General features: G+C 46.8%; 1 protein-coding gene across 4 annotated transcripts in view; it reads right to left on the bottom strand.

Annotated features, from left to right (window-relative positions):
• The window catches only part of HDAC4 (histone deacetylase 4), a 164,479-nt gene that overhangs the window by 2,342 nt on the left and 142,225 nt on the right, over positions 1-19,912 (bottom strand). For all 4 annotated transcript variants that reach the window (XM_027698597.1, XM_027698596.1, XM_027698595.1 and 1 more), the window contains exons 17-24: positions 19,248-19,355; positions 18,898-18,953; positions 18,312-18,399; positions 17,146-17,265; positions 15,468-15,565; positions 7,733-7,851; positions 5,890-6,023; positions 1,188-1,272 (exon numbers count right to left, since the gene is read on the bottom strand). In XM_027698597.1, coding sequence (XP_027554398.1) covers positions 1,188-1,272; positions 5,890-6,023; positions 7,733-7,851; positions 15,468-15,565; positions 17,146-17,265; positions 18,312-18,399; positions 18,898-18,953; positions 19,248-19,355 — 808 coding nt within the window. The remainder of the gene's footprint in view (positions 1-1,187; positions 1,273-5,889; positions 6,024-7,732; positions 7,852-15,467; positions 15,566-17,145; positions 17,266-18,311; positions 18,400-18,897; positions 18,954-19,247; positions 19,356-19,912) is intronic.

A 19,912-nucleotide genomic window follows, 5' to 3' on the forward strand; every position in this document is an offset into this window, starting at 1 on the left:
AAGTCCAAGCTTCAACCTTCAATGGATTTTTTTTATGCAGGCAGTTTGCCACCCTTTTTCATTGGAAACACCAGAGGGAAGGGAATAAGGGACATTCTCCTGGCCCCCAGGAATTTCCTGGTACCCAAAAAGCCACAGCAAAACCTGAAAGCAAGAACCCAGACAGTGAGGATGGAACAAGGGGAGGAAGGGTCTTGTTTTCAAGCATCTCCATTTCTCCTGTGCTGGGCAGCAGATCTGAGGGTCTTACTCCAAACCCCTTTTAATTTGCTGTGCTCATTTTAAAGAGAAAAATCAATGTATCACTGGCTGGCTCAAGGTGCTGCTGAGGTGTCCCAGTGATCCTTAAAAATGGATTCTGGAAATGGAATTCAAATTCTAAAGCCACCTGGCATTTTTAGGGGGAAAAAAACCCCATAGTGTGGTGTCTTTTAAGCTTTTCACCCTATAAAAGGGAGACAACCCCCCTCCCGCTTGAAACCACAAATGTTTGATGTGGGAAGATATCAGGACATAGCAGTGGGATTCCCATGTTACTCAGGCTCTTTTACTCCATCACCCAAAGAATTTCCCTAGAAAAGCTCCAATGCAGTGATCTTAATCTTCCTGGATGAATAAACCTGAAATATGAGCAAATTTCACTCACAGAATCCCAGAATATCCTGAGCTGGAAGGGACCCACAACACAGGACACAGGACACCCCAACAATCCTACCCTGTGCCTGAGAGCCTGTTTCACTTCCATGCCTGTCTATCCTTAATTAGGATGCCACAACAACCAACAACACTTGTGTTGGTCAGAGATACTTAATTGCTTTTGAAGGAATAAGAGTAAGCTCTGATTGCAGCACAGTCTGTGCTTTACAGAGATTTAGAGGTTTTAATCCCATTTAGTGTTGGGTTAAGGGTTGGACTCGATGATCCTAAAGATCTTTTCCAATCTAAACAGTGCCCTGATTCCCTAATTCCCCCTCGAGGGCCAAAGCACTGCCCTGAGTGACCTGCTGGCTGTGCACAGCGCCGGCCCAGTCAGACCAGTTTGAGGCGGCACAAACCCAGTTCACGGTGCAGTGACCGCCAGGAAACCAGGACACGGGAACACGGAGCTGCCAGAACGTGGAGAAGGCAAACAGGTGTCCCCCCAGGGCAACCCTAAAGGGACCCAGTTGGGTCAGTGGGGTACTCACTGTGGATCTCGATGACCTTCTCCATGGAATGCACTGCATTGGCGTTGGCTCTCTGCTGGAAAACCTTCTCTGGAAGAGGGTCAAGCTGGAGGGAGAAACACCAAAGAAATGTTATCATTGAATCATGGAATCACACACTGGCTCGTGAGGGACCTGAAAGTCCATCCAGTGCCACCCCCTGCCATGGCCAGGACACCTTCCACTAGCCCAGGTTGCTCCAAGCCCCGTCCAACCTGGCCTTGGACACTTCCAGGGATCCAGGGGCAGCCACAGCTTCTCTGGGCAACCTGTGCCAGGGCCTGCCCACCCTCACAGCCAACAATTCCTTCCCAATATCCCATCTAACCCTGCCCTCTGGCAGCTGGAAGCCATTCCCCCTTCTCCTGTCACTGCACGTGATACAAAATGCCCTTTCCATTCTTGACAGCACTTCCTCCTGTTTTCCAGGAGATATTTTCCTCCTGCCTGTTGGAGAGCAGTGCCCATATCCATCCCAGCCCTGGCAGCTTTCACTCAGCACAGACAAAGGGAAATCAGATCCAAACTGCAAAGCACATCCTCCTCCATGGTGTTTTCCAGGAGGTGGGTGTTGCAGAGCACCAAGTCAGGGCTCTTCTGGTGCCAGAAAACATCAGCAAGGGCAAGAAGCCTTGGACACCCTCCTGTGTCAAGACCATGAGGTCACAACCCCGGCAAAGTCTGTTCTGCAGCAGGAACATCCCAGAGAAAGGCCCTGACAGCACTGCTGGAGGGCTGTTTTGGGGTTTCTTTGATTTCCTTTAGGAAAACCCATAAAGAGGGGAACACCTTCACCCTCCCCGGTTCTCCACTCGGAGCATGAATTCCTAACAAACCTCCAAGGCTGAGTATCCAAAACCAGAGATGTCCACTGTTTGAAAATAGCAGCCAAGACCCAACCAGGGATATTCTCCAGCAAAGAACAACCACGGTTTAATAGTTAAAAACCAAAAATCCATGGCAAAGTTTAACTGCTCCAAGCCAAGAGAAGCTCCAGCCAAGACTGCTCGTATGAGCACATGGCAGCCATTCCATAGGTACTTCAGGAGCACCAAGAATTGCTGCATTCCAGATTTAGTAGTTATGGATTGCACTTTTTATTAATTCTCTGCTCTAAAAATAGTTCTGGTCCAAACTGGTTTCTGTCTGACATTAAGGGAAGGCAAAAGCAGTTCCTGGAGGAGTCGTTTAAGTAAGAGCTTTCTGACACCGTTCCGAAGCACGTTCCTGCTTCCAGAGCACTCTCCTCCTCCTGGAATAACCCTCACACACAACAGCCTCAGCCACTGCTCTCCTGGGAAAGGGGGGAAACACCTCTGGGCATCAGGCAGAGGTTTTAAGTACCTTCTTGAGAGCCTGATCCTGAACAAACCTCCACCACTTCCACGTGAAAACAAGGACAAAGCATTTGCAGCAGGGACAGGCAGCACGGTGAGAGCTGCTGGGCTGCAGGATCACATCCCCCTGCACGTGCTTCCCATCTCACTGCCCACCAGTGGCAATTCCCATGGTGGCATCCCTGCTCCAGAGGATCCAACGTCACTCCCTGGGAACAGGCAGAAGGCTGGTGATGCCCCTGATGGAGGGAGCAGCTCTCTGTGGTTGCCCTGCCCTCCAGCACTGCTGGCAAGGGTTGCTTTGGGTCATGGAACAGTGGCTTCGTGGTCTGACCTGCCATCAGCAGAGCTCAGAACCATGGAATCTTGGAATGGTCTGGGTTGAAAGGGACATTAAAGAGCATCTCATCCCCTGCCCCTGCCATGGGCAGGGACACCTTCCATGATCCCTGGTTGCTCCATACTGGCCTTGGACACTTCCAGGGATCCAAGGACAGCCACAGCTTCTCTGAGCAACGTGAACCAGGGCCTCGTCACTCTCCCAGCCAGGAATTCCTTCCCAATATCCCATCTAACTCTGCCCTTTGGCAGTGGGAAGCCATTCCCCCTTGTCCTGTCCCTCCATCCCTTGTCCCAAGTCCCTCTCCAGCTCTCCTGGAGCCCCTTTAGGCACTGGAAGGGGCTCTCAGGTCTCCCTGGAGCCTTCTCTTCTTCAGGTGAACACCCCCAGCTTGGATTAAACTCTCTCCCTGCACCAACCCCACCTCTGCTTTTCCAACTCATGAGTGCCCACAATGTCCATCCATTCCCAAGCCCCAGCACTGCCTCCCTGCACAGCCCAGCCCTCAGCTGCACAGCCAAAGCCCTGCTTTCATTTCCTGGCCGGTTGGAAACGCGCCGGCTCCTGCTTTTCCATAGCGCCTGTTCCGAGGCGGGAGGTTTGATCTCCGCAGACGCTTTGGGGACTGGCACCGTTCCCCTCATTTCCTACCAGTCCCCACACGGCTCTGGGATCGTTCCTGAGGCAGCAAAGCTCCCACAGCTGCCTGTCCATGTGTGTGCAGGCAGGAGCCTCTCGCAGGCTGTACATCAAACTGCATCAAAGGGCCGCGGCACAAAGCACCAGCCGCTCCCTCCGACTTCCCTGCATTAAAGAGATTTGAGGAAAGGCCGTGATAAAACTCGTGTTTCCTGCTTTTTGATGTGTGGGTAAGTCGGGGGGATATTGGCCTGATATCTGCACAGCCTTACAGCCCACCTAGGACAAGCGAGAACAGGTCTAGCTTGAAGTATTTTCAAGTGTCTTAGAGCTGTGATTAAAAAATTCCGTGTTTTTCACCTCTCACTCGGCTCAATGAAACCACTCAGGCCGCTGATAATATCCAAGGTATTGGGAGTGCTGGGATCTCCCCACAGCCTCACACTTCCCAACACATCCATGGCTTGGCTCAAGCACTTACTGCAGGCAGATCCTCACACCACGTTGCAGTCACCCCCTGCATCCCAGGAGGAATGACATCCTTCAGGTGTTATTCCCACTGTTTCCCTTTCAAAGTGCATCCTGCCACTAGAGCCAGTTGCTCCCAAAGGTGGATGGAGCCAGAGCAATTGTCTGTGGTGACAACTTGGCTTAAGAGAGGTGGGTGATGCAAAAAAATCTCACGGAATTGTGGAATGGTTTGGGTTGGAAGGAACCTTGAAGCTCATCTCATTCCATCCCCTGCCATGGGCAGGGACACCTTCCACTAGCCCAGGTTGCTTCAAGCCCTGTCCAACCTGGCCTTGGACACTTCCAGGGATGGGGACCAGGGCAGTGGTGGAGTCGCCATCCCTGGAGAGGTTTAAAAAGATCTGCAGATGTAGCATTTCTTCCTTAATCCTACTGACACTGAAAGTGTGAGAGGAAAAAGGCAGAAAAGCTGAAGTATCTAAAATTTCCTCTGCAGGAAAAAACCCTGAGCTTCCCAGAATCCAAACCCTGTAATTCCTTGGTGTATTTCTCTGTCTTGCCCTTATCTTGCAACCACATCCCCCGACCTTTCCAGACAGTTTCTCTGACACAGCTGAGCCTTTTCCTACACGGCAACGTGCAGAAAATACAAAATGTAACTCCAAGGGCAAAACACAACTGCAAACAGTGCCAAGCAAGCAATAGGTCTAGAGAGGGGAACAAAGAGAAGGGAAGTCTTGGAGGATGAATTCAGAAATAAATTAAAATAGTTATTTTTCAAAGAGCACAAAGCAAGTTATTTAGATCAAGGATAAACCCAAAAAATCAGTTTTTAGCTGCTTCACTCTTACTAATTCAGACTGCCAAGCACAGGTAGCTTTTATATAAAAAAACACTCTTTAAATCAATGAGTGTCAAAAGAACCCAAAGCGATGCCAAAACTTCGGCGGGTTGGCTGTTCTGGGGGATGAGCTGCCCAAATCCAAGGAAGGTGGTTTTACCAGGATCAACCAGGCTAGAAAAGACCTCTGAGATCACTGAGTCCAACCTTTGCCCCAACATCCCTTTGTCACCCAGACCATGGCATTGATGCCACATCCAGTCTGTCCTTAAACACCTCCAGGGACGGGGACTCCAACCCCTCCCTGGGCAGCCCATTCCAAGGGCTGATCCCTCTCTCTGGGAAGAATTTCTTCCTGATGTCCAACTTAAACCTCCCCTGGTGCAGCTCAAGGCTGTGCCCTCTTGTCCCACTGCTGGTTCCTGGGAGCAGAGCTCGACCCCCCCGGCTCCCCCCTCCTGTCAGGGAGTTGTAGAGAGTGAGGAGGTCTCCCCTGAGCCTCCTCCTCTCCAGGCTGAACAGCCCCAGCTCCCTCAGCCTCTCCTCACAGCACTTGTGCTCCAGTCCCTTCCCCAGCCTCGCTGCTCTTCTCTGCACCTGCTCCAGCCCCTCCATGTCCTTCCTGAGCTGAGGGCCCAGAGCTGGACACAGCACTCGAGGTGAGGCCTCACCAGTGCCCAGTCCTGGGGCAGAATCATCCCCCCGGTCCTGCTGCCACACTCTTCCTGACCCAGCCCAGGTGCCATCAAATGATGCCAAGAAGGCCACCTGGGCACCCCTGGCTCATGTCCAGCCGCTGTCACCATCACCCCCAGGTCCCTCTCTGTCCCCCCACTCTGGAGCTGCCGGGGGTTGTTGTGGCCAAAGGGCAGGACCCGGCACTTGGCCTGGTTGAACCTCATCCCGCTGGATGTGGCCCGCGTCTCCAGCCTGTGCAGGTGGCTCTGCAGAGCCCTGCAGCAGCTCCCCCATGCCCCAGGCTGGTGTCCCTGTGTGCAGTGTCCCCATGTGCAGTGTCCCTGTGTTCAGTGTCCCCTGTGTGCAGTGTCCCCGTACCTCGTTGCCCAGCAGAGCAGCCACGCAGGCCTCGGAGGCGTCGCAGATGGCGGTCAGGTCGTGGCCGCCCTCGAGGGCCAGGACCACCCGGCCCCCGGCCAGGCCCATCAGCTGCTTCGTCAGGTACCCGAAGCCTGGAGGAGGGAACAGAGCAAATGCAGGAGAAGGGCAAAGGTTGTGCCTGGAATGGGGCTCCTGGCGGCGGATCAAAGAATTAGAGAGAGGAATTACATCATATTAAAAACCCACCGGGGATTTGAAAGGACTCGGCGCATAATGTGAGCCAGGTTGGGTTTTAATTCCGGAGCTGGAGGGATCTCCAGAGCACTACCATCCTCCCTCAGCACCCCAGCGGGGAATATTCCCTTGGGAAGGAGGGAAAGAGGCGGATTTTGGCCCTGCTTTGGGTGTTCAGTCCGAAAGGACTCAACGCATAATGTGAGCCAGGTTGGGTTTTAATTCCAGCCACAGCTCCCTGGGTGGATCTCCAGGAGCTTATCCCACCATCCTCCCTGTCGCCCCTCAGCACCCCAGCAGGGAATATTCCCTTGGGAAGGAGAGAAAGAGGCAGATTGTGGCCCTGCTTTGAGAGACGCCGAGTGGGAGCACTGGTTCAGGACACACCAAATGGGAGCAGTGGAAGGGGAGGGAGGAGGAGGAGGGGGAATCAGGAATATTTCAGCTGGAATAGCAGCACTGCAGTGCCCCAGAGATATCTGACATCTCGTTCTCAGCAGACAGCTCTTCCCCTATAGAATATGCTATAAAAATTCCAGGGGCACCCGGCACTTTGATCAGATGACACACAATACATTTCTCTCCCCTTTAAACAAAACAGACCCAAGCTGGGAGGATTTAAAAAACGTGTCCTCAAAGCAACCTTCCCCCTCGGAAAAAATCCCAGAAGCCAAACAAAAGAAAAGCCAGGGAACTTCTCCCCTCCATCTCCCTGCTTTGTGTTCTGCAGAATTGGCAAATTAACAAATTAACAGGCAGATAAAATGATTCACTGCTTTGGGAGAGGAGAAAACCATGGGAAATTCAAGCAGCAGGTAAACAAGAGCTTCTCATTCCCAAGTGTTTCTGGAGATCTCGAATAACTTGTCTCTCGTAAATTTATTTCACTTCATTCTTATATAAAGTTTATAGGTTCAGCTCCCTCACGAGGTTTTTGAAGTTCAGTGGAGAGAACAACTTTCCTGGCTGACACAAACTCTTAAAAAATAATAATAAAATCCTTTTTGCAAGAAAAAACTCTCTCCTGGATTCACTGGAATGAAACAGTGCCAGGTAAACCCGGCATAACCAAGAAGGGGGGATTTCAGTGCATCTCCCAAAGACATCCCAGATCCAAAGCAAAAAGGAGATTCTTGTGGGTCTCTGCAATTGCTTCAAAGGTGGAGAACAAAAATATTCAGCTCCAAATTTTAATCAGGGGCCCTGGAGGAAGAAATGGCCTCGTGGTAGCATTGAAAGCGAGTGTTTACAGCTGGTATTTCTGCAATTTTGCATTAAACCCAGCCTAACTCTGCAATTCAGCAGCTGTTTTCTGCAGAGGCGTGTCTACAAATGAGTTTTATAATATTTATAATACTATAAATATATAAAATTATCTAAATATAATTTGCACTCCAAATTGAAATATGTAATGCTTAAAAAAAAAAAAAAGGTAAGATATATATTGTAAAATAAAACCTCATGAAAATTCAAAGAAAAAGGCTGAAAGTTTTGCCACCGCAGTGGAAGATCTGAAGTTAAATCCCAAAATGTAAAATTTAGGAATACTGTAGAGCAGTAACTGGCCCCAGTTTTGGCTCCCTGCTCTTGCCAAGCCCCGACTTACATTTTGCTGACAGGTTATACCCTCCCAGGGGGGTGGGATGTCCTTCCACCGCGTCGAAACCGGACGACACCAGCACCACATCCGGGGCAAACTCGTTGGCAATGGGCATGACCACGGTCCTGCAGCACAAAGAAAGCACAGAACACATCAGTTGGGCTCCTGAACAAAGGCAGGAATGTTTAAACCCTCTTAATTCTCCAGGCTGGGAGCTGTTATTCCATGGCAGCAAAGCCCAGCTCCTGTTTTCCTCCGAGGTGAGAGCAGAACACGTTGTGCTGGCTGTGATTTCTTCCACCAACATCCTCGTGTTGTGAGCAGGGAAATGAGTTGTAATAACTTGTGCTTCCCATTTGGGATCATATCCTGCTCTACATACATGAGAATAAGGAGAAAATGAGAGGGCATCTGGCACAGCCTGCAAATCCACCTGGAAAAAGTCAGTTCATGGCACTGTCTCCGTGTCCTCCTTCAAAATATCTCCTTCAGGTTTGGCAAAGTGGCTTCTCTTTTCCTTGCTAAACTTTTCATTTCCCATCAAATGAAAGGTGGGGGATGTCCCACGGAGCAAAAAAAAAGCTTTAAAATGCAAATGTCCCACCCAAATACACCTCTTTGAACTGGTTCCCCACCCAAAGACAGCTCTCCCAGTGCAAGTTCCCCATCCTCTGACATTTTATCCACTAAAAAATGGATGGAATTGCTCAGCATTCATAAACTACTGACTGTCCAACTAAATATCAGAGGTATTTAAATGAAACAAGGGGTCTGTGCCTGTGGTTTCTCACCAAAAGACCTTTTCCCTCTGGTTTCCCTCTCTTCAAACACCACAATTTCTCCTCAAAACCTACAAGAGGCTGCAAACACCCTGTTCCCCACCTCAAGATGATGTTCTTTTTCCATTATAACTTCCTACAGCATGAACTGATGTGGTTTTATTCACATCCCAAAGCAGGAACCCGTAAATATCTTTGCACGCACGAGAAAGTCGCTTTACTGAGAAGAGTTAAGGGATGCTCTGAAACAGAGCCCAGAGAGGCCTGTTCCGTGCTGGGATGGTCCAAGTGCTACCAGGACACTCCTAAAGTCCACCACAAATCCATAGAATCCACCTCCCTCACCAAGGACTGGAAGAGCACTTCCAAACCCAGCACACACGGCCAAGGGTTTTATTCTCCTTGAACTTCGAAGTCCTGCTGAGCCCTTTTATTCCCAACCAAAGGAAAACTCCTAAAATCATCAGATTTATCTTTTCCCCCAGAGTTCTCATGCCATGGGAGCTGCCAGGAAGGGTGGGATCAGCAAGGTGTGGGGACGGAGCAACCCCCCAGGAGCGTGGATCCTTAAGGATTCTTGGCCATGGGACAGCTCATAGAATCATGGAATGCTTTGGGTTGGGAGGGACCATCTTGCTCCAAACCCCCTGCCATGGGCATCCACTGATGGCCCAGGACAAAGGCTCCAGAGGAATAGGGACAGTTGGTGCCCCATGGTTGGAGGTCCCCAGGGGGTGACAGCGGTTTGGAGGTGCCTCCTCCAGCACAGCCCCACCCCGAGGGTCAACCCTGAGCCCTGGGGGTGGAATTTTAGGAGAGGACAAGCAGCAGTTGTTGGTTCAAAGTAAACCAGGGCTCAGAAGAAGCTGCTCTGAGGATGTCCAGAGTTTTCTGCAGCGCAGGATGGAGTGACCTCCAGCCACAGGTGGTTACTCCAGCACGTACCTCCAACTGGGAGCAATTCCAAGAGGTGCTGTGTGTTGCTGGCAGGTCCCTCAGAGTTTTAAGGAACATGTTCCAGGTCCCCTGATGCCTCTCCAAGAGGTCCAGATGGACAGTTTGTGCCCGCTGATCGTCCGAACACATCCTAACCGCTCCCAAATCCAGACCTGAAGCCTCTCCTTCCCCCCTGACTCCCACCCAAACTCTCAAGGGCTCCTCTTGCTTCTGATTTTCTCCAAATTCCAGAACCACAGAATCTCCTGATCCCATCAGGATCATCCAGTCCCACTCCTGGCCCTGCACAGACACCCCAACAATCCCACCCTGTCCCTGAGGGCGCTGTCCAAACATTCCTGGAGCTCTTGACACTTCCCTGAGGAGCCTGTTCAGTGCCTGAGCACCTTCTGAAGGAAGAACCTTTTCCTGAGATCCAACCTAAACCTGCCCTGGCAAGGCTCCAGCTGTTCCCTGGGCTCCTGTCCCTGGATATGAGAGTAAAGAGATCAATATTCCAAAGCCACAGCCCACGTTGATGCTCCATATCCATAACAGCAGCTGTATCTCTGGACATAAAACTCGATCCAGGAGGGTCAGAGTCAGCATTCCCTCATTTTGCCTTTTTAATTGGAAACAAAGGAAAAGAAATCCCATGTGTTTCCCAGATTCCATCTGTGAACAACATTCCAGGCCCATCTCATCCAGCCTTTTCCTTTCTAATCCTCCTTGTCCCCATGGAAAACCAGCCCCTTCGCTCAGATCCATCCCAGTAAAGCCAAGTCCTCGAGAGAAAACAGGGATTCAAACAATCCCAGGGCTTTGCCCGGCTGAGGAGACCAGAAAAAAAGTCAGAAATTCAAATTATCATCCAGGAGATGAGCAGTTTTGCCTGGAATTGGGGCATTTAAGGATTGGCTGTAAAGTTCTTCAGCGAGGAATGAATAGTCCTAACACCGAATATTCCTTCAATCCATGTGGAATTTTTTAAAACACGAGGAAATTGAAATTTCCTGAATTTCAGAGGCTTGTTTGGCTTGCCTAAACTAAATTAAATCCTTCTTTTTGAAAAAGCTGAACAGGGACAACTGGTGGCTGCAAACAGCAAAACCTCCCCAGCGTGTCCTGCCATCGCTTGGGAGCGAGGAAAAAAAATAAATGCAATTTTAGCTCTATTTTCCAGAGGCCTGAAGGAATTATTTTTAGCCTGGGATCAGCCAATCCGCCAATTAAATGCCTAATAAATGATATGCAGGTGAAACAATCCGAGAGAGGATTACTTTGGGGTTTAAATGCTCGATTGCAGCGAGGAAATCAGGGAAATTTAGGAGGCTGAGCATTTTTCCCCGCTGTTGGCCACATATAAATATATGTTTTATCTATATTTTTATATAGTTCTGTGGATATTTATATGTGCTAAGGATATATTTTTACATATTGTGCAACTATTTGTATAAACATATATTTTATATGTGTTATATATATGTGCTAAGTATATATTTTTTAAAATGATATATAATATATAAATAATATATTAAAAATACATTATATACATTAATATATATTTATATAAATACATTTTATATATTATGTGTATATTTATATAAGTTAAGTATATAATATACATGTATTTATATAAATTATCTATATTCCATACATGTTATGTGTATATATATAAGTACATATTTTTATATATTTTGCATCTATTTATATAAATATTTTTTATATGTGAGTATATTTCTCTATGTTAAGTATATATTTTTATATATTATGCATGTATGTATGCAAATACATACTTTTATAGATGTTATGTGTATATTTATATGTCTAAGGATATATTTTCATATAGTATGCATCTATTTGTATAATTATATTTTATATATATTTATATGTGCTAAGTATATATTTTTATATAGTATGCATCTATTTATATAAATATATTTTATATATGTTAAGTGTATATTATACATATGTTTATATAAATTAGCTACATTTTTATACATGTTATGTGTATATTTATATGTGCTAAGTACATACTTTATATATTATGCATCTCTTGATCTAAGTGTATTTTATTTGTTATCCATATATTTACATATGTTAAGTATATATTATTACATATTATGAACATATTTATGTAAATATATTAAATATATTTCATATATGCTATGTGCATATTTCTATATGTTAAGACTATGTTATACATATATTTATATAAATTATCTATATTTTTATGTTATGGGTATGTGTCTATAAGTATATATTATGCATATATTTATATAAATCATATATTTATAGATATATACTTTTTTATATATTATGAATATATTTAGGTATTATATGTATCTATATATCATGTATATATTTCTATATATATTTTAACTATACATTTTAATATATTCTGCATATATTTATATATTATATATTTATATATCATGTGTATATTTCTATATTATGTGTACATATTTTATATATGTTATGTACATATGTACACATTACATATATTTGTTATATATATATTTTATATATGTTGTGTGTCTATAATTATCCATTATATATTTATATATTTAAAATTTTTATATATATAAAATATATATTTATATATGTTATGTATGTTGTATATAAATGTATGTCTGTATATATATAAAAATATAAAAAATAAATGTGTATATATATAAATGCATGTATAACCCAAAATGTCATCCACTGCTCCTAAGTCTAATCAGCCTCCCGAAAATTCCAGACTTTCTTTCTCCAGGCATCCATCTCCATGCTCATTTTCCATGTCCAAAGGGATTAGGAATTTGGGGATAAAATCAGTGTCAGAAGAGCATGAAATTGAAAACACAGAAACAACCGATCCAGGCAAAACCATCATCGTTTCCCCCCCTCCTGCTCCTTATTCCCGCTTTACGGCTCCCAGGGAAAACCAAAATCCCCCCCAGAACTGGTTCCTGCACTCATTTAATGCTTTTTGCAGGATCTTCCCAACAGTCCCGACTTTTCCTTGTGCTTCAGGTGTTTGAAACAAAAGTTGAGCCGCGTATGGAATTCTAACTGTGGAGGAGACCTCGGGACAGGAGCAAAAATCCCACTCCAATCACCAGGAAAACCTTCCTGCGGTAAATTCCCAGGGAAATGCCAGCAGATAATACAATTTAATTCCACTAATTGCTGTTGCCGTGGAACAAGGAACCAGCCGGAGTTTTCCCGTTTTTCCTGCAGGTCTCTCAGCTGGGTTTGCATGTTCCTGAGGAGGATTTGGGGAAGGAAACAAAATTCCTGCTTGTATAAAATATCAGGGAACGACACATCCTGGTCAGAAAACCCTCCAAGTCTTTTACAAGTGTTTGTTTCTAGAACAACAGAGTAACAGACACCAGGAAGGTCTGGATGAGTTGAGGATTTTGGGAATGACATGTCCTGAATTTTTCCCTTTAAGGTTGAATACATTTCTCCCTAATCTCTGCAATTTGGGTTGCCCACAAATTTTGGGGGCGAGTTCAGCCCGAAACTGGGATGGAGTGGAGTTGTTCCAAGCTCCCAGAAAATTCCCCAAATCCCTTCTGGAATCACCACCCTGTGTCCCCCCCTAAAAAATGCCACCACCCCAACCCTGAGGCGGTGATTTCAGCCCTGGGTTATGAAGATAACGAGGATAAAGTGCAGGGAAAGGCACATTTTTAACCCTTGTTCTCACTTTTGGAACATCCTGGTGGGATTAAGGAGCATCCAGAGGTCAGGAGAGCCCGGGCACCTTGTGGTCCCTTCCAACTCGGAATATTCTGTGATTCTGTGACCCCACTGCAAGAGGGGGGAGCCAATATTTGGAGAAGAAATAAGAGTAGGAAAATCACTGATGCAAACCCCTCTCTCTTTTTTTGGGATAGAGTAAACCCGCACCGAAACAGGTTTTCAGTGTGGGGATGAGTGAGTTTATTAGGAATTATTTATTCCCTCATTTCTACGGACAATTTGCTCCGTTGTTTTCATTTCTCAAACCCACACGTTGGCTCGCCCTGAAATAAAACCATCAAGTGGGTCGCTCGCTTTCATTCTGCTCGTTTTACGCAGAAAAAGGACTTTTTTTCCCCCCCAAAAATAGGCAGGAACGTGAAGAGTTAAGGCTTAAAAAAAAAGAAAAAGTCTATCAGTATCTTTGCCTGGCTCAAAGGATTTCCACTGATTCCTCTCCAGACTTCAAAGCCTTCCCAGTTTGGCACCGGGACTGGTTTGAATTAAAGCTCAGCTCTCCACTGCAGAGTTTCCAAGTTCACGGTGAAAATGCCTCCTGCTTCTGGAGTTCATTATGGCCAATTTTCTTATCTTTCCTTCATCTCCTGGTTTGATCCCCGGCAAATGCAACGTGGCATTCGATGGGGTGGAATAACAAGGTGCTGCCTTGAAGGCATGAATTGTCTCAGGGGGCTAAAGCAAGGAAAGAAGGGGGGAAAAAAAATAGGATATATGACCCATTCCCTTCACTTTCTGACTCTCGGGGGACTATAAATTGCAAACTTCAAAGAGTTATTTTACATTCAAATCAATAGAAAGATTCGGGGGGGGGGATGTTTTTCAAAGGAGCTGGTTGAGATTTCAAAAGGTCACTTGATAATGGATTATCGTGCCCAACGTTGGAGTGAGATGAAGAAAAAGCTTCCCGTTAAAGTTATGGAGTGAAGGTGTGCACATGGAGCCCCGGGAGCTTCCCAAAAACTCCTAAAATAAAGGGCTGTGAGCAGCTCCGAAGGATGTTCCCCAAAGAGCTGCACTCTCCGGGCAAAGACACCAGGAATGGCTGGAAAAGGCAATTTTCCAGGAGCCTGGAAAGTTAATTAATATTTAATGTCGCTCCATCCCCAGCTCCAGGTTCTCTGCCTAAGGAAGAGATCAGGCTTGGGAATGTTGGGATAACCAGACTTCTACCTTGGAGCAAGGTGCTGCCTTCCAGGAAGCAAACAGGGATTTGACAAGACGTTATTTTAAATTGGGAATATCCTCAGAAGGCTTTTTAATGGCAGGATGAAGAGGGAGAAAAAACTCTTTTTGCTCAGTGTAACAGAAGATAAATACACGTTATTTAGGACAGGGAAGAGTGCTCCCAGATTTAATGCCACCCCAGGAAGGTGATATTCCAGAAATTCACATCCCATGCCTTGGGAAGGACATGTCTCCCTGAGTTTAGGTGGGGTGGTCACCAGAGGTCACCAAACCTGGTGTGAGGACAGAAAACCACTTGAAAGTGTTAAAAAAATTCCACTTGGAGAGGCTGGAGCCACAGGTGGGAGGCAGGTGTGGGACAGGACAGTCTAAAAAAAATCATGGAATGTTTTGGGTTGACCTTAAAGCTCATCCCATTCCACCCTCTGCCATGGGCAGGGACACCTTCCACCAGCCCAGGTTGCTACAAGCCCTGTCCAACCTGGCCTTGGACACTTCCAGGGATCCAGGGGCAGCCACAGCTTCTTGGGGAATTCCATCCCAGCTCCTCCCCACCCTCCCAGCCAAGAATTCCTTCCCAATATCCCACCTAAACCTTCTTTCCTGACCTTGACTCAAGTAGTTTCATCCCCAGCTCTGTCTGGAACCTCCAGTGATGCCAGTTTTGGGTACCAGAGATGCCCCCTCGGGCCCTGGGGCAGCTGCACCCCCCACTTCCAACCTGGGCTGACTCTTTCCAAAGTTTATCCCCCTTTTCCCACCCAGGTGAGCTCAGCCATAGAAATACTGCCCCTAAAGAGGTCACAAGATTTTTAACCAGAACCAGAAGGGCTTATTCCTATCACTGAATAATTTCTATCCATGGATCAAATCAACAGTGAGCAGCAAATTTGTCCATCCCTTGAGGCCACAGCCAGAAATATCCTAATTCACCTTGTTTTTATCATGGCACTCAAAAAGTAACTGCAACTACATGCAAATCCTGTACTTCTAACTTTGGAAAGGGAGAAAGCCCAGATTAAGGAGGAGAAAGAAACCCAGTTTAGGTGCAAAACACATTTTGAAGAGGAACTCTTCACTCTTACCTGAAAGCAGTTAAATATTCCGTGTCTCCCATGGGTGGATCCAGGCCACCAGTAAATGCCATGTTAACGTTGAAACCAACTCCTGCTCCTGTGCCAACCTGGAAAAGGGAAAGGGGACTTTTAATTACGCATATGGAAACAGGGAATTCTGGCAACACATCTCTCGGATTCAACAGTGAGGTGAATTTTTCTCTGGTCCACAAAACAAGAGTGAAAATAAAGCTCTTCCCTGCCCTGATCCGTATGGGAGCTGAGGACCAGTGGAATTTGGCTGCTGCTGTCCCAAAAAACACCTCACCAGCACCTGGATCCTCTTCCTTTTTTTCAGGAATGCAATACCCTCCCATAATTAATTCTCAGCTTTATCCAGAGGCATATTTTCTATGTCGTTACAGTTGCAACTGGGGAAAAAACCCGTATTTTAATCAGAGTGAGCTCCCCCTCTGCTGGGGAAAAAGAGGATTCACAGAGAAGAGGTTTTGGCTGCTTGAGGGACACGTGGGTGGGAGATGGAGATGGAATTAAATCCCCCTCCTTGCATGTCCCCATCTGCCCTGATTGCAACTACCTGAGACAGGGGAAAACCGAAAAATAAAACAGGGGGTTCCAGCAATTTGTTTCCCAAGAACGTCTCTGCATGGGGAAAAAAAAGTAAAATTGAACATCAATGTTTTGAAAATGAATTGAAAGTTCTACAATGCACAGCCAGGGGATTCAGGGTTATTTATTCAACTGGGGCTTTGACTGAATTTCTTTTGTATCCTTTTGTTTTATTCAGTCTGGAAAGACACATCAAAAAATGACTCGAAGGGGTTAAATACAGAGTGCATGGTTTAGTGCTTCCTCACAAAACCAGATATTTTGTGAGATTATTGGATTATTAAAGAGCAGGACTGATTCAAGGGGCTGTTCCTTCCCAACAAACAGGGTGATGGAGCAGCATCACGTCCCATTTAATTTCTTAAGGGGTTGAAATGGAAACATGGATGTTCTGTGAATCAGAAAATGTAAAACTGGTAAGAAAACAGGGTAAGAAGTTTTCAGGTGTCACCTGGAGCATCTCAGAGCACTCAAAACTAAGTATTCCATCAAATTTCCCTTTGATAAACCCCTCTGGAGGACCCCCAGGTGGGGGTCGGGCTCTGCTCCTGGGGAACAAGGGACAGAATGAGAGGAAACAAGTTGTTTAGATTGGATATTATGGAATATTTCTCCATGGAAAGGGTGGTCAGGCATTGGAAGGGGCTGCCCAGGGCAGTGGTGAAGTCACCATCCCCAGAAGTGTCCAGAAAATGTGGATGTGGCACTTGGGGACAAGGGTTCGTGGGGTAGTGGGAATGGTTGTACTTGGTGATCTCAGAGGGCTTTTCCAAACTTAACCATCCTGGGATCCCATAAAGGGGAAATCCTGCAAAGGACACGAAGTGCTGGGAGAGCTGGCAAAGGGCTCCTCTGGAACAGGCTGTCCTTTAAGGGCTGGAGAGCTTTAATTACTCCTTAATTGCTCATTAATTACTCATTTCGAGCCGGACACAAAGCCCACGGCCGGTAGGACTTGGATGGGAAGGCCCCAAACTCCCAAACCAGAGGGATGTGTTCCCAAAGGAGCACTATTGAGGTGGTAGGAGGGATTCTTGGGAGCACCTGAGCAGGTCCTGATGCTGATCCATGCCCTTACCTCGTCGGGAGCGCCGCTGCCTGGGAAGAAATTCCCATCGTCGTAGCGATGCAGTGAGATATAAAGGACATTGGGATCGTTGTAGAAGGCCTGCTGAGTCCCATTCCCATGGTGGACATCCTGAGGGACAGAGATTAGATTAATATTAGATATTATTAGATTAATATCTTCAGAAAAATGTGGATTAAAGGCATAAATTTGGGATTTGGGGGGTGTTCTTGCTGTTGGGCTTCGTTTTCAGCACTTCCCTGATCCGGCTGAAGCAGTTTATGGGAACAACCTGCTTTGCTCACCTGGCTTCAGCTTCCTTGTTTAACACAGAATAAACACAATCCCAAGTGTCTGTGGAACCTGAGACAGGACTGATTGACTTGGATGGAGAGAACTGGATTCACACCAGAGATTGGGGGGATGGAGAAACCGTATTTTTGGCCCCAGATTTGCATCTGATACCAGTAAAGTTGGGTTGGATCCAACAAGGTTGAACAACACAACCCATCTCCAGATCCCTCACACGGTGCAGAAACACAGCCTGGAACTGGACAGGTGCTCAAAATTCCCCTTCCTGCTGTGAAAAACAGGTGGGAAGTGAGGAAAAGGATGTCCTTCCAGCAGGTCCAGAAGACAAATAAATCCATTTTAACTCAGTTAAGCCCTTTTGACAATATAATCAAAACTCTTGGCTGATGTCCAGCCACTCTAATGCCTTCACAGCCACAGGAAATTTATTAAAAAATATAAAAATCTATACATTGCCACAGCAAAACCCCAAAGAAGCTCTTTCTCAGAGGCAGGACACAGGGATCATCCCAAGGACAAGCTGTGCCAGGCAGCCTGTTCCTCCCAGTAACTGGTCCTTGCATCTTGAAAAGAAAACTGGGATGAACCAGGAGAAAAATAACCCTGGAGTTATCCTTGAGACTGTGGATTGGGCTTGTTTTAGAAAGCAACTACTTCTTAATTACAATTTTATTTGGGAAACTGTGGATTCTTTAAGAAATTTGTCTTTGTTAAAACACTTTCCACCACTTTAAACCCCAAATTTTCGCTTGCAGAGCACAGATAACACGTGACTAAAAAAAACAGGGTTGCCCCTTGCAAGAAAAAAACCCACCCAGAATAATTTCCACCTGCTGTTCCAAAGGGAAAGAAGTGGATTTACTCACCCAGTCCACTATGAGGATTTTGCTCACGTTGAGCCTTTGCTGGAGCAGCTTTGCTGCGATTGCCACGGAGTTAAAATAGCAGAAACCCCTGGAAGGGGAGACAAGAGGAAAGGACAAGGGTTAATTACAGCTTTCCTTGGTCCCAGTGCATCCATCACCTGGATGGAACACAGGAGGAAGGAATTTCTTCTTTCCTCCTTGGAAACATGGAATGGTTTCGGTTTGTCTTGTTCCAAGCCTCTGCCACAGGTAGGACACCTTCCACTAGGACCCACTTCCCACTGAAGATGGCCACGTGCTGAATTCCAGCAGCAGGCATCCTGCCAGCTCTAGGGAAACTGGGAATGCCCCACATTTGCCCAAACCCACTGCAAGGAGAGGCTGGAATGCTGATCCTTGCTAGAAAACACCCACCCGAAAGCACGAAGCAGGATCTTACCCCCTTCCAGAGAATTGGATGTAACACATCTCACCTCTCAATAAACAGGAACTCTGGAGGGACATCCTAACAAAATTCCTTTCGAATTTCCAGCTGTGGATCAAACAAGCCCTGGAGCATGTCAACAAAGCCCTCCCTCATACTCACATGGGGGTGCTCTCCTCTGCGTGGTGACCTGGGGGCCGGACAACGGCAAATCCATTCTACACACAAAAGACAGGAAAGGGAAGAAGTCAGAGAGGCAAAGAGGGATGGAGAGGTTGCAGCAAGTCCATTCTGCACACAAAAGATGGGAAGAAGTCAGAGAGGCAAAGGGATGCAGAGGTTGCAGGGAAAAGCCTGAACTGTGCTTTGGAACTGTGGAGTTGCTCCTGGTGGTTTTTCTCACAAGACCACGGCGGCAGGGGATGGGAAGGGGGAAGGAAAGAAGTCCCGGAGCTCCTGGAGTCCTGCATCCCTGAGCCTCCAGCACAGCCCAGGGTTGTTCCCATACCAACCTTGAGTTCTCCTGTGGCCACTTTGAAGACCAGCTCGATGACACAGCCCACGGCCAGGCGGGCGGCCCCCGACGAGTGCACTTCATTCCAAATGGTGTCACTGTCGACCTGAGGGACACACGGGAGCCACGTGAGGAGCAGGGGGGGACAGGGAACCCTGCTTCACACAGGCACTATCCACATGGAGGGCCAGGACAAGGGGGAATGGCTTCCCACTGCCAGAGGGCAGGGTTAGATGGGATGTTGGAAAGGAATTGTTGGCTGGGAGGGTGGTGAGGCCCTGGCACAGGTTGCCCAGAGAAGCTGTGGCTGCCCCCAGACCCCTGGAAGTGTCCAAGGCCAGGCTGGAGAAAGCTTGGAGCAACCTGGGCTAGTGGAAAGTGTCCCTGTCCATGGCAAGGGGTGGGACTGGATGAGCTTTAAGGTCCCTTCCAGCCCATATCATTCTTGGATTCTGGGATTCCGTGCCCATGGTATCAGGATTTCTCTTTAATTGTGCAGGAAACTGATCCCAGATGAAATAAAAAGGTTTAGGAAATTGTTCCATGATTCTAGAAAGAAAGAGGAAGAGGAGAAAGGGAAAGGGAAAGAAAGGGAAAAGGAAAAGAGAAAGGAAAAGGAAAAGAGAAAGGAAAAGGGAAAGGGAAAGGGAAAAGGAAAAGGAA

Source organism: Neopelma chrysocephalum, unplaced genomic scaffold (genome assembly GCF_003984885.1).
Source record: "Neopelma chrysocephalum unplaced genomic scaffold, ASM398488v2 Primary Assembly neopelma1_130, whole genome shotgun sequence".
NCBI classification, from domain to species: domain Eukaryota; kingdom Metazoa; phylum Chordata; class Aves; order Passeriformes; family Pipridae; genus Neopelma; species Neopelma chrysocephalum.